This window comes from Centruroides sculpturatus, unplaced genomic scaffold (genome assembly GCF_000671375.1).
Source record: "Centruroides sculpturatus isolate CEXI.00-Female unplaced genomic scaffold, Cexi_2.0 scaffold559, whole genome shotgun sequence".
Classification (NCBI taxonomy): Eukaryota; Metazoa; Arthropoda; class Arachnida; order Scorpiones; family Buthidae; genus Centruroides; species Centruroides sculpturatus.
Genome location: NW_019384826.1, coordinates 398,811 through 411,980, shown reverse-complemented (window position 1 = coordinate 411,980; position 13,170 = coordinate 398,811). Strand labels below are relative to the sequence as shown.

General features: G+C 27.6%; 1 protein-coding gene across 3 annotated transcripts in view; it reads right to left on the bottom strand.

The window, feature by feature from the left end:
- The window catches only part of LOC111630027 (neurotrimin-like), a 48,192-nt gene extending 36,576 nt beyond the window's left edge, over window positions 1–11,616 (bottom strand). For 2 of the 3 annotated variants that reach the window (XR_002757443.1, XM_023374027.1), the window contains exon 1: window positions 11,362–11,616. Coding sequence is in view for 1 of the 3 variants with exons in the window: in XM_023374027.1 (XP_023229795.1) it covers window positions 11,362–11,470 (109 nt within the window). In the remaining 2 variants the exon portion in view is untranslated. Of the gene's footprint in view, window positions 1–696; window positions 781–11,361 lie in introns of those variants that run through there. The other variant, XM_023374029.1, reaches the window with a different exon arrangement.
- Between the last annotated feature and the right edge of the window lie 1,554 nt (window positions 11,617–13,170).

Here is a 13,170-nt window from a genome sequence, read left to right as displayed (position 1 = left end):
ATGTGTATAGAAACATATTAACATAAGTAAATAAATGCATTGAGAATTATATATATGCTGTGAATATAATAAAAAAAAAATTAAATTAAATTTGTTCAGAAATTTCATGTTTGATGGTTAATATTTGCATAATGGTATTTGATCAAGGGGAGAAAAAAAAGGGAAGAAGAGGGGAGAAAAATAGAAAATTTAAATATCCTGAATAAGTTAATGTGATGCAATCAGTAAAATTTAATTTGAAATATTTTTTATTCACTAAATAGTTTTCAAGTTAGACAAAGAAGTGAATAAATGACAATTGAATAAATAGATAAATTAAAAATGTTAATGATTTAAAATCCTTCCTATAGAATAACCCATCATTTTGTATTAATGTAATATTAATTAATAATAATGTTTGTACAGTTGATTAGTCAGAAATGCTTATTTTTTTACACGAAACAGGTGATAAAATCACTCTATTGTAATTTTAAAAAGTTATATTTAATTAAATTTTATTTAAAAAAATTAAAAGAACTAAAAATAATATAATTTTTTTAAAAATAGTCTATATACATATTTTATTAATTTATTAAAATATTTCAAAATTAATATTATATTTTCAATAAAATAAAATAAAATTATAATTGAAAAATAATTAATTTTAGATTAAAAAATTTGCATGTAAACTTAAAAATGCTTAAAAATTTTAGTTACAATTTAATTAAGGATAGAATTAAATAAGGGCATTAACTGACAACTCTGTCTAATTATGTAGAAAGCCTCTCTGAAGAATAAAAGGAACATGACAGAGGAAGGAAAAAATGCAACATAAAAATCAATCTTTACAATAATGGACCTTGTTCAAATTAGCTAATGTATAAGGCCATACTTTTCTGATTCATTCAATATCTTTCCAGTAATGTATAAATTCAAAAATTCCTTTATAAAGCGGGTAATCTATCTAATGGTGTTGATTATAAAGTCTTGAGGTAGAGGCAGCCATTTTGTGGTTCCTTAATCATTAGAATAGATTGTGTGGGCTCCAGATATAGTTAATCAGCAGAAGGACACTTTGGCTAATAGCCTGAAGTGATGTGAAGCATTTTCTTTGCTGGATACTTCTATAACTAAGATGATAATGGCATTTAAAGATTGAAGTTTATTCTTAACATTCATTGTTTGTATGGAGATAATTTTATCTTTGCTTTAACTATTATCATGTCTTTTTATACTTTAATTAACTTTTTGGATAAAGAAAATTCTATCTTTTATAACAGTGGTTCTTTGAAAAATTGGTATTCAATTTTTGTTTATGTGTTTTGATTGTTACTGATGAACTAAATAAAAAAAAAACTTAAGCAGCAATGCAGAAACATTTTTAAAATAAAAATTTACTTAGAATTTTTTACACAAATTATCTATTTTATTAAATAAGCAGTTAATTTTTTTTGTGTGTTTTTTAATATAAAAATGAAATTACAAAATGTAATTTTGTTTACATTTTATTCATTTTATTAGCATTTAAATTAAAAATGTTCACATTAAATATCAAATTACTTTATTAAAGCATTAATAAGCTATAAAATTATATGAATAAACTTTATAAAAGAAAATTTTTAAAAAAAAGTGAGATTAAATTTGTAAAAATTTAAATAATTAAAAAAAAATAATCCATAAATCATTGTGACAAATTAAGATAAATAAACAAGACTTACAAGATTTAAATTTTTAAGAATTTTTCTAAAATTTGTGGAATGTTAAAAAATGTTTATAAAGAGAAGAGAAAAGGAAGAGAAAAAATGAAACATCTTTCAAAATGAAACTTTTTCAATAGTGAAAATTTTCAAAAGTGAAAGTAAACATAAAGAGCAATAAAAAAATTTTTAATGTCAAAAAGAATGTTATGACAAAAGAAAGAGAATTTTTTAATAATATAGGTAGGATTTGTACTGTATTTTATGGAACAAAATATTATCATAAAGCAAAGCAAACTGTAAAAGAAAAAAAAAATAATGTTACAGCCATATCAAAGTAAATAGTTGTATATACATATATATATATTAATAAAGAAAAATCGAAAAAGAATAAGTGAAATTGAATACCAACCAATGCTTTTCATATGTATATTATTATTACATGCAAGGATATTATTCAGAATTTTCTTTTGTTATTATACAAGAATCAGATGAAGGAGTAATTCATTCTTTCATCTGATACCTTTATAAAAATGGCTTTATTTAATCAGATGAGTTAGATTTTTTTTTCTTTATTAAATAAACTAGCATTAAAATTTGAAAGTCTTCTTATTATTTGTTTAATTCTAAAATTTCATTCTCGTCAGAAACTCTTAAAGTTTTAACAAGCAATAAGAAAAGTTGGGAAGGTTTCCTATTCTATGATCTTTGTGCCAAATTATTTTTAAAAAATACTTTTAGTCCTTGATGAGAAATTCATCATGCTTACATTAACATGGCCGTATTGAATTTCTAGAAAGGTGCAAAAACCATTTCGAAATGATCAAGTGTAGCAGATAAGACGAAAGTTTTAAATTGATAACTTTTTCCAGAAAGAGAATAGTGAAAAAAAGTTATGAGAAAAGGAAAAAAAAAGAAATTGACAATTGTAAGGGAGGAAAGACAGTTATTTTTTTAGAAAAGAATGGATTGAATATTGGCATGTTTCCAGAAATGGAAAAGTAGCCATTATGTTCAAAAAATACCCCCAAAAAATAAAATTATTTTATGACTTCATCAAGTGCATGTGACGAAGTTTCTTACTTAATAAAATTAACTATTCATTAAATAATGTATATTTACCTTTAATTTAATTACTTCTATAGTAAATTCTTTAATATAAACCAATTTAAAGTAATCTGTAAATATGATTAATATAAAAATAATATTATTATATTTTATAGTTGTGTAAATATAATAAATATATATTTTTTATTATTGTTATTGAGATTGATATAGAATAAAAAAGCATGAACATCTCTCATTCCATTCAATATTTATTTTTCCTTCCTTCGATATTGTGTTATTGTCAATACAATATTATCAAAACTAATAAAAATAGGAGAAAATGGAATATACTCTCTATCAAGAAATATCAAAAGATATTATCTAACACAGTTTTTCTTTCTTGGAAAAAGAAATCCCAATCGAAAATGTTACTTTAGTCAATAGTAAGCGAGTCCTTTTTTGTTATCAAATACCCATGCAATCTTTAAACTAGCATTCAACAATCTTTTTAGCGATTGATTACCCTCCAACACCTGTTGTGCCACACAATACCATTCATCGAACATAAAAAAAAAAAACTTAATTTTTCTAAAACTACATTAAAGCTTTCTATTCAATTCTAAATAGGAACTGTAGTTAACCAATTATAGTAGCGCCTTTTAATGTTGCTTTACCTCTTGGCTCATGAGTCAGACAGGAAAGACACATTGACAGGTGCAGGAGTAACTGACCGCCGCTCTTTGGCTGGCCGGATGACAAATCTGAGCAACGTTTGTGGCAGTAATAACAGTGTAGAGTGAGGCAAGTTGTATCACCTTGCACGGCATGTGGCCCAAATGGTGTGCAATACCTCTCGGAGTCTATCAATCATATCAAAGTGTTATAGGACAAAATATTGCCCGATAATAAAAATCGTTCTTGTTTCCATTCTTAGCTACATACACAAGATTCTTGTCTTCTATTTCAAATATTTCCTTAGATTTTAATGCTGTTTTGAATATTCTTTGTTGTATTAATGTTGCGATATTAAAATGTTAAAGAATAAACTTTAGTTTTAATAAGGAAAAACGAATGAAAATCAAATTAACAACTAATGAATTTCGTTTTCAAGATTTTATTTAATAAACGGCATTGAAAAATAGGAACTAAAAACAAATCTTTCATTAAATTAGTAAATCTTAAGATTAAAAAAGTAATAGATTTTATACTTAAATTTAGAACAAATAGAATCCTACTTTAAATTATTTTTTTATTATTATTATGATTATCAAAAGATAAGTCTACTTAAAATTTAATTTAAATTATTATTATGATTTTATATTTTTCTACATTTTTCTAAAATGATTCTAAACCGCATTACACAATTAGAAATTAACCTATCGTCTACTTGCAAACATTTTAAAGTAATAAAAATAACAAATATTATCTCATAAACATCGAAACTGCGTAACAATATTAAAAAAGTAATTAAAATTAAAATATATTAAAATAAAATCTTTTGAATAAATATCTTTTGTAAAGAATTCAACAAAGAGTCTCGTCCGATATTAAAACAAATGAAAACGTTCATCAAATGAAAGTAAAATGTTTGTTATTATATTAGAAATAATGAAAATTTATCTAGATTAATACGAATAAAACTTTACTTTTGCATTAAATTTCTACATAATTATTTGGTTTAAGTGTTTATTTGTACAAGAACTTGCATCTTAAGCTATCGGAGGAAGTATCGACACGTCTTCTGATACGGACGGTTAGAGCAGATGTTGACAGAGTTGGTCGATTAGTGATTTCAGTAGCATCGAAAGCTACAGCTTAATCCTCCCATTGTCAGCAACTTGCCTTCAGTCGTGCGTACATCCGAAACCTTTTCATTCTCTGACAGCACAGATACTTTCTTTATCAGATTGATGTTCATTCTGCAACTAATCTCTCTTCTCTATCATCACGCTCATCTTAACAAACAATAACTAAAGTACATTAAAATTAGTAAACTGAACGACTGAATCTATTCGAAGTTTCTAACCTCCATTCTATTCTATTTACTTATAAACTTGATTATTCTTTACAAGTTAAGAGAAAGACTTTATACATCTAAGTAATAAGTAAGTGACTTTTATATATCTTTTTCACATTATTCAATGCATCAATTCGTTCGTCATTCCACTCCATTTATTTTATGCCACGTAAAGCAATAACCCTTTTAACAGTATGACAGTTTTACAAGATAAATTCCACTTATTTAATGCCCAGTCACACGTCACTTACAGCAAAATATTTANGACGCAAAATATATTTAAGAGTTTACGACCACTGTGCTGGGTGAGACGTTGTTGAAACAAAAAAAGTTATGCATTCCATCACGTACATAAACAGTATCGTAATTCGCCAAGTGCAAATCAGCAAATTCGTAAAATTTTTGTTTATTTTGAACAATCCGGATAATCGAAAATCCGGATAATAGAGGTCCGGATAATCGAGGTTCTACTGTACATTAAAATTAGTAAACTGAACGACTGAATCTATTCGAAGTTTCTAACCTCCATTCTATTCTATCTACTTATAAACTTGATTATTCTTTACAAGTTAAGAGAAAGACTTTATACATATAAGTAATAAGTAAGTGACTTTTATATATCTTTTTCACATTATTCAATGCATCAATTCGTTCGTCATTCCACTCCATTTATTTTATGCCACGTAAAGCAATAACCCTTTTAACAGTATGACAGTTTTACAAGATAAATTCCACTTATTTAATGCCCAGTCACACGTCACTTACAGCAAAATATTTATTTTCACGTATCATCTATAGATTCCTTCATCTCCATCATCAATTATATTATCATTTTTATACCTTATTTATATATTATTTCATTCTATTTAATCTTTATAATTCCAGTACGAAATTACATATTAAATAACTAGATAAAAATTGTTACAAAATTCAATAAAATGTATTTAATAAAAAAGAGAAAAGGTTACACTTAATATATTCATCGATATTACTGAATAAACGTAACATTTATAAATAGTAAGTTAAACTATAATATCAAAATTGATCTATAGTCAGAGAATTTAATAGATTTTTCCCTTCATTCTATTATAAAAAAAAAGTCATTTAGACACTCCCTCTTTGCTCAGATCGATACTAATATCTTTATGTGAATATTAATTTTCGTCTGCACTCTTTCTATACGATATTCATTTTAATGAAAATATTCTAAGAGTAATTTTTATACATTAAAAAAAAATTACTAAAAATAATAAACAGTTGTGTTGTTAGCTATATTTAGCATCAACTTTATTTTAAAAAAATATTCCTAAACAATTATTTTCCGTTTTACATTTTTAATGTAAAGGACTAAATATTACGTCGCCATTTAAAGAAATTCTTACTTTTAACGTCAAAAATTTAAATATTTATTCGTCGACAGAAACATATTTTAAAAGAAAAATGTAACTCTAAGCGCAATTAAGCATTCAATTTAAAGAAGAATTGATAAATCTAGCAAAATTGCTAAAACAAATAATTTTAACCTACTTTCACTTACAGAATCAATATTTAATAGAAGAAAAGAAGAGTTTAAAAAAAAAATGAATTAGATGGGATAAACTAGTTCAAGCGGCAATTTTACTGAATATATTGATCTCTTAATTTATCAGGCGTATAGTCCAAAGTATCTGAGAGTAAAGCGTCAAAGGAAAACTAAGCAGGGTGCTGTTTGTGTGACACCATCTCTGTTCTCCATCCTGGCATGTTATCGATTCTGTGAACTATGGGACCGTCGTGTTTGGTTTCCAAACATGACGGGACAAATTATTCTTTTTTATATCCTGTCTCTCTCCAGCTAATCCTTCAGCCTGAGGATAGCAAGATCCTAAGACCTGTTGCAATATAAAAGTATCAAGGGAGAAGAGAGAAAGAATTTTATTTTATTTTATTTTATTTTTTTTAAAGATGTATTTTTCTTGATATTTGAGAAAGAACTTGTCAATATAAACTTCATCTAAAAGTATATATATATATATGTGTGTGTATGTGTGTATTTTGTAAGAAAAATATCTTAGTTATAGTGATGTGGGAATGACTTTAATTAAGCAACTTTTCATTATTCCCTTAGTAATTGCCTATCTATCGTTTGGATACAAGTTCAAGTTTTAATTAACGATCTCTTAGTATGTTTCTCCTAATTAACTTTGCTTACACATGTAGCAAAACTTGTTAAAACTGAATGATAAATAGTAAATTTATTCTATATTCTTAAATAAACTTCACAATTGAAGTATAGATATTTGTTAATTTATGTTACTTTAGTACATTGAAACTATGGAATATTGTGTGTTTGAATATTTATATAGTACATACAAAGAATATTTTAACTTTGAATAAACATTTAATATAAATATATTCTTGTAATGCTCAAGACTCGATTATATGTAAAAAAGGTGTATAAAAATGCTATAATTTTATAAATGAACTCATATAGAAAAAAATTAACGATTATAAAAGTCTTATAATTATGAAAATAACCGTGTACAATAGCCTTAAATCCCCAAAGTATGAAAAAAAATGCCTTAAAAATCCTAAATCGAAACGACTTTGATATACGATTTTGATACATTTCTTATTTAAATTAACTTATAAAATTGAAATCTTAATTATATTTCTGTGTATAAATAACTTTATATTATATAAAAGCTGCTTTATCCTCTTAAGCTATCGGAGGAAGTATCGACACGTCTTGTGATACGGACGGTTAGAGCAGATGTTGACAGAGTTGGTCGATTAGTGATTTCAGTAGCATCGAAAGCTACAGCTTAATCCTCCCATTGTCAGCAACTTGCCTTCAGTCGTGCGTACATCCGAAACCTTTTCATTCTCTGACAGCACAGATACTTTCTTTATCAGATTGATGTTCATTCTGCAACTAATCTCTCTTCTCTATCATCACGCTCATCTTAACAAACAATAACTAAAGTACAGTAGAACCTCGATTATCCGGACTAATTGGGGATGAAGGTAGTCCGGATAAGGAAAAATCCGGATAATCGAAACAAATACTTTAATTTGTCTTTTAATGATAATACACGTTTTCTTTTCGATGACATATCGGTAATATTAAAAATAAATACTGTATTTAAATCGTGATCAAATTTTCAAGAAACAAACGTTCGTATTGAATTTGGACTANGACTGTGGCCTATTTTTCGAACATGAGCCTCTGCCTAACTCATGAACGCGGACCTTGTTTACCCAGGTGATGTCCGAGCTGGTATCATACTTAGATCTGGTTATTGCCATGGAGATATTTATCATGGTATCCTACTACCATGATAAATATCTCCACAAAATGTGGGTGTGGTCACTGTTAGCTTCATTTCTCCCATTGACTTACTGGCATGGGTGTCCCTACCAGGAGCTTGTGCTCCAGCCTGCATTGCCCTATGGATCAGTAAAATTACTGAGTTCTCCCACCACGACCAGGTGGTGACCATGGGAGAGTTATTATTATTATTATTATTATTATTATTATTATTTATTTATTTTTTAAAAAAAGTTTTCTTATTTAATTCGTCTAACAAAGCTGGAGGAATTATTTAATGGAGAAATAATTTAAAAGAGGAATTATACAAGATAAACGAGATAAAATAATTGCTTTATATAATTATAAGCTTATATTTTGAGACAAATTTTAAAATTTTAGCGAGAAAAATAATTAAAATTTCAAATTTTTATGATGTTATAAAGAATAAAAAAAAGTATATTTTATCAGTAAATATGCCCTTGAAGAATGACTGATTTTTGCCCATTTTCGAAGAGAAAAATGTAGTTTAAAATTTATATATTCCAACGAGAGAACATAGAGATTTGCTTTCATATTATATTCATGCGAAACTGTTTCAAAGCTCGTTTTATATGTAATTTTTAAGATATAAGAAAAACTATATTTATGTACACTTCAATATTATACTTACTTAGATGTAAGAAAACAAAAATATTGTTATGTACTTTATTAACTCTTCCAATAATCGATGAAAGTAATTTTATTTCGTACAAAAATCAGAGATTTTTTTTTTACATTTTTTTTCTATAAAAGAAGATGAGAAATTGCATTTCTTTGAATATACAAAGTAGAATTCATCTTATCCATGATATTTGTCCAAGATATTGAACAAATATCATGACATGAACAAGAAGAACGTACACAGAAATCTTTTCGATTTTGAAAAATAAATAATGATTTTAAATATATATATATATATATATAAATTAATAAACGAGAAGATAAATAATGTATAATTGCTTATAGTATTTTTTTGTAAAGTAAAACTTTACAACAAATCGCATTTACAAACTCCATATCAAAGTATTGGACAATGTCACGAATGCTGCACATTGGAGTGATAAAAGCCTACTGAATTATGATGGATGGACGTTACCAAGCCAAATGTCTTTTTAAACAACTGTACTCCACCTGTTCTTTTGAAGGAAAAATGTGACACCATATTTACTGTTCTTCGACCTTACATATAGCACAAACACACACACAAAAAAAAAGAATTTAATGAGAGTTATACACAAACTCTGGTATACTTTATACAGCCATTCGTCCTAAAAATTCTCAATTAAACTGGAAAATGACGTGATGTAATTAATACTGATCGTGTCTTCAACCCAACTGATCTGTATCTCGAAAGGTTAAAGATGTAAGAAACGAAATATTCAAGCTAGAAAATCTAATAATCAGCAAAAAGAATTGAAAAATTTATTAATTTTTCTTATCAAATTTTATAAAATAATAATAATAATAAAAATAAAAAAGGAAACTGTTTCTTAGACTATTTTATTTTTTATTTTTTTCTAAAAACCACTTAATTATATCCTTAATTATCTAGTTTTAAATTTTAAAAATGGCTAAGAGGATGATTCTTTATACGTCTTGTACGAGTAGGTAATGAAGAGAGGAACAAAGAAGAGTCAATGCTCTGTTTCTTTTTTCACATAGAAAGAAAGGCAGCAAATAATGTAGCAAGGATGCGTTGTCAAGGAGATGGCAGACGGCGCCAAACGATGACATTTCTGTGGACTGAATACACCAGTCGATGAGGCTCAGAAGGTGGTCCGTGATGATTGTTGTCCATTAGTGCATAGAACGAGATACAGATTAAATTGTCTCTTGTAACGCCTCGCATTTGCTACAGAAACATCTCACACACGTGACTGTAAGACCATTCCTTTTAATAATTATATAAATATCTAACGTATAAACGTGAAAGAATAAAGGAAGAAAGTGGAAAATTTTATAATTNTAATGAGAGTTATACACAAACTCTGGTATACTTTATACAGCCATTCGTCCTAAAAATTCTCAATTAAACTGGAAAATGACGTGATGTAATTAATACTGATCGTGTCTTCAACCCAACTGATCTGTATCTCGAAAGGTTAAAGATGTAAGAAACGAAATATTCAAGCTAGAAAATCTAATAATCAGCAAAAAGAATTGAAAAATTTATTAATTTTTCTTATCAAATTTTATAAAATAATAATAAATATTATGATAATTTACAAAATATAATAAAAAAAGCATTTAATGGAAGTTATGACACTCAAATTTACTGAATTTTATCCCATTTCATGAACTATTAACCTATTCTTTCGAGTATTGTATATCTTACAGGCTTACTTCATACGACCTCTAAGTAAATGATCATGATTTTGTAACACTTAAAAATGTATTGTATTTTTTAAAATTTAATTCTATGCAAATTACCATTTTTCATTTTAAAATATATGCATTTTCCCAATTAGAAATTTCGCTGCTTTCGTTTCAAAGAAAGCATCGTCATTATAGAACAAGAGAAGATATTACGTCGACTTTAAATAAGGATTGAAGAGTGACGTCATCAGATAAGTCAATTTACATACAATCGATCCGATCCATCACGTGGTCGACAAGTTGGATAGGTGGATCTTCAACAATCGATCTACATTGATTTATGATGAGGATAAACATTCTCTTATTTTCTTCCTTTTTTCTAACTTAGTTACAATGCGAGAGATAACATTGACTTTCAGACTAACTTTACATTAAATTAGAATAGAATAGAATAAGATAAAAATTTATTATCGTGTCCTACATTATATATTATTTTTTATATTTTTTCCTTTGAATTTTATTTCTTAAAGGGTACAAATTGTAACAATCTCCTAAAGCAATTTAGCGAATTGCAAAAGTGTATTTTATCTCTGAGTAATACATCTTCGAGTTAGCCAATACTTAAATGTCTTTGCTATAGATTGTGATTGATTCTAGATCAGAAATATTCTCTAAAGTTTGGGTGAGATCCAACTGCCTTTCAAGAAACTTCTTTACGTCTTTACACAAGTTATACGTCTCCTCTTTTGCTATTTATCATGTAAAAAATTTTAAAAAAATGTGTTAGATGCTACAAAATATATATATATATATCTATATTTTTTTCCATTGTGTGTGTGTGTGTGCTTTTTGCATTTTTCTCAACTTTTTAAAATGGTCACGCGTGCATATCGATAGTTTTTTGATATAAAGAATAAAAAATTCTTGAAGGAACGTTGGATTTATATCATAAAAACAATGTTAGAGTGACTTACCATAAGATGCTAAGCAGCTGGAGAGGAAAAAGTCCGCATATATCCAGAGCAGGATCCATTGAAACACAATCGAAAAACACCGTACTCCTGATAAATTAAACACCATCATCTTTATTGTTTGCTTAACTTTTAACAATTGTTGTTGTTGTTCCACAATTGGGATAGCATGATGACGTTTTGATGTTAATAGTTACGCCGGCATTACCCTCGTCAAGTGCGAAACACCTCGATACCCGTTGCCTCTGGCAGTGTAATGCTTTCTCTGATGCTGCAATGGAACGGAGTGGAGGCTAATCACGTGGTACGACCATCACGTGACAGTGATGGCGAAGAGGAGAAGCCAAGAGATTCTTTAACACATCGGATCCCACCATCCTATTAAGCACGCGAAAATCGACACGCATTCAGAAATATATTCCACAATATATAATATATAATATATATATATAAACTTTTTAAAAAGAAAAAAAAATAATAAGGATATATATATATTAAATTATATAATTTCTCTAGTGAAAAATGCAATTTTCTTCTCGTTTTTATCGAGGATTGATGAGTTATAAATCGCATCTTCAGCACGAACGAGTATCATTCGATGTATTCTTTTCATACATCGTGCACTCTGCTTTGTTTATAACAGCGTATATACGGCAAATACTTTTAAACCAACGACTAGTCATAAAATGGCACTAAAAAGGAAAACATTCTTCCACTGACCCGGCTGCTATCCCCCCCAGTAATGTCAAAGAATTACAAAAGGCTGTCCCTTCAGAGACATACAATTTTGATGTAGCCACCTTTACTTTAAAGACATAGGATTAATAGTTTCACTTTCTCCTTTCCACTGGAAAGAATTGCGTATTCTCTTTAAGAGGATTCTGCGACAGAGAAATTCGTGTTCTTAGTAAGTACGTGCTTCCTTTGTAAGACATTCTTCGATAGTGGTTGAAGATTTATAAGTTATTTCTTTCTTCATGATCGGATGGTTAAACCGATCGAAAAAGTTTTGTGTTTGTTATAAGATCTTTACTCTAGATTATACATAAAGTTTCATAAACATTATAAAGCTGTTTTCTGTCCTATTTTAAATGTTTGCTGCTATTTTCTTTGATTTGAAAACGTTTTAAAAATAACAAACGATTTTTATAAAGTTTTAAAATATTACAGCAGAGAAAACAGTGGAAAATATTTTAAAATATGCTGATTAACTGATTAAATTGTGATGGATACTTTAGATTTTGGCTTCAATAAGCAACTGTTTAAGCAAGGAATATGCTTAAACAATGATTAAAATTTCATAAATTAAGCAAAGAATTTAGAGATCAAACAGGAGCAATGATGATAAAGCATTTACAAGCTGCTGTAATTATGTAAAAGTGGTCAAACTAGGAAAAATGTTTAAAGTTTCAGTTAATGTTTATCATCACGAAAGGAGATTAAGCAACGTAAACCAAAAACAAATTCACGTCACAATTCACAGAATTAAATATTTTTATCTTTAAATTCCCATTTAAATTTGTGTTTAAGCGATGATTTATTGAATTATACTTTCTAACATTTCTATTATTTTCTATCGTAGCAATTTCTACTTTCTTTCTACATCAAGTTAGCATGCAAAAGCGTCGCCATACCAATATTAAATGGAATGGTATAATGGCTCCATTCTTGTTTAGAGTATCGCCATTCTCTTCCAGATAGATAATTGAAGATGAGAGCGCTTCAGCTGAGATTGTTCACCTGGTAAATACAATTTAACAGGTGTTAACATTTCCAGTAGACGTTATATATGTTGGCGTGAAGCATTTCCGT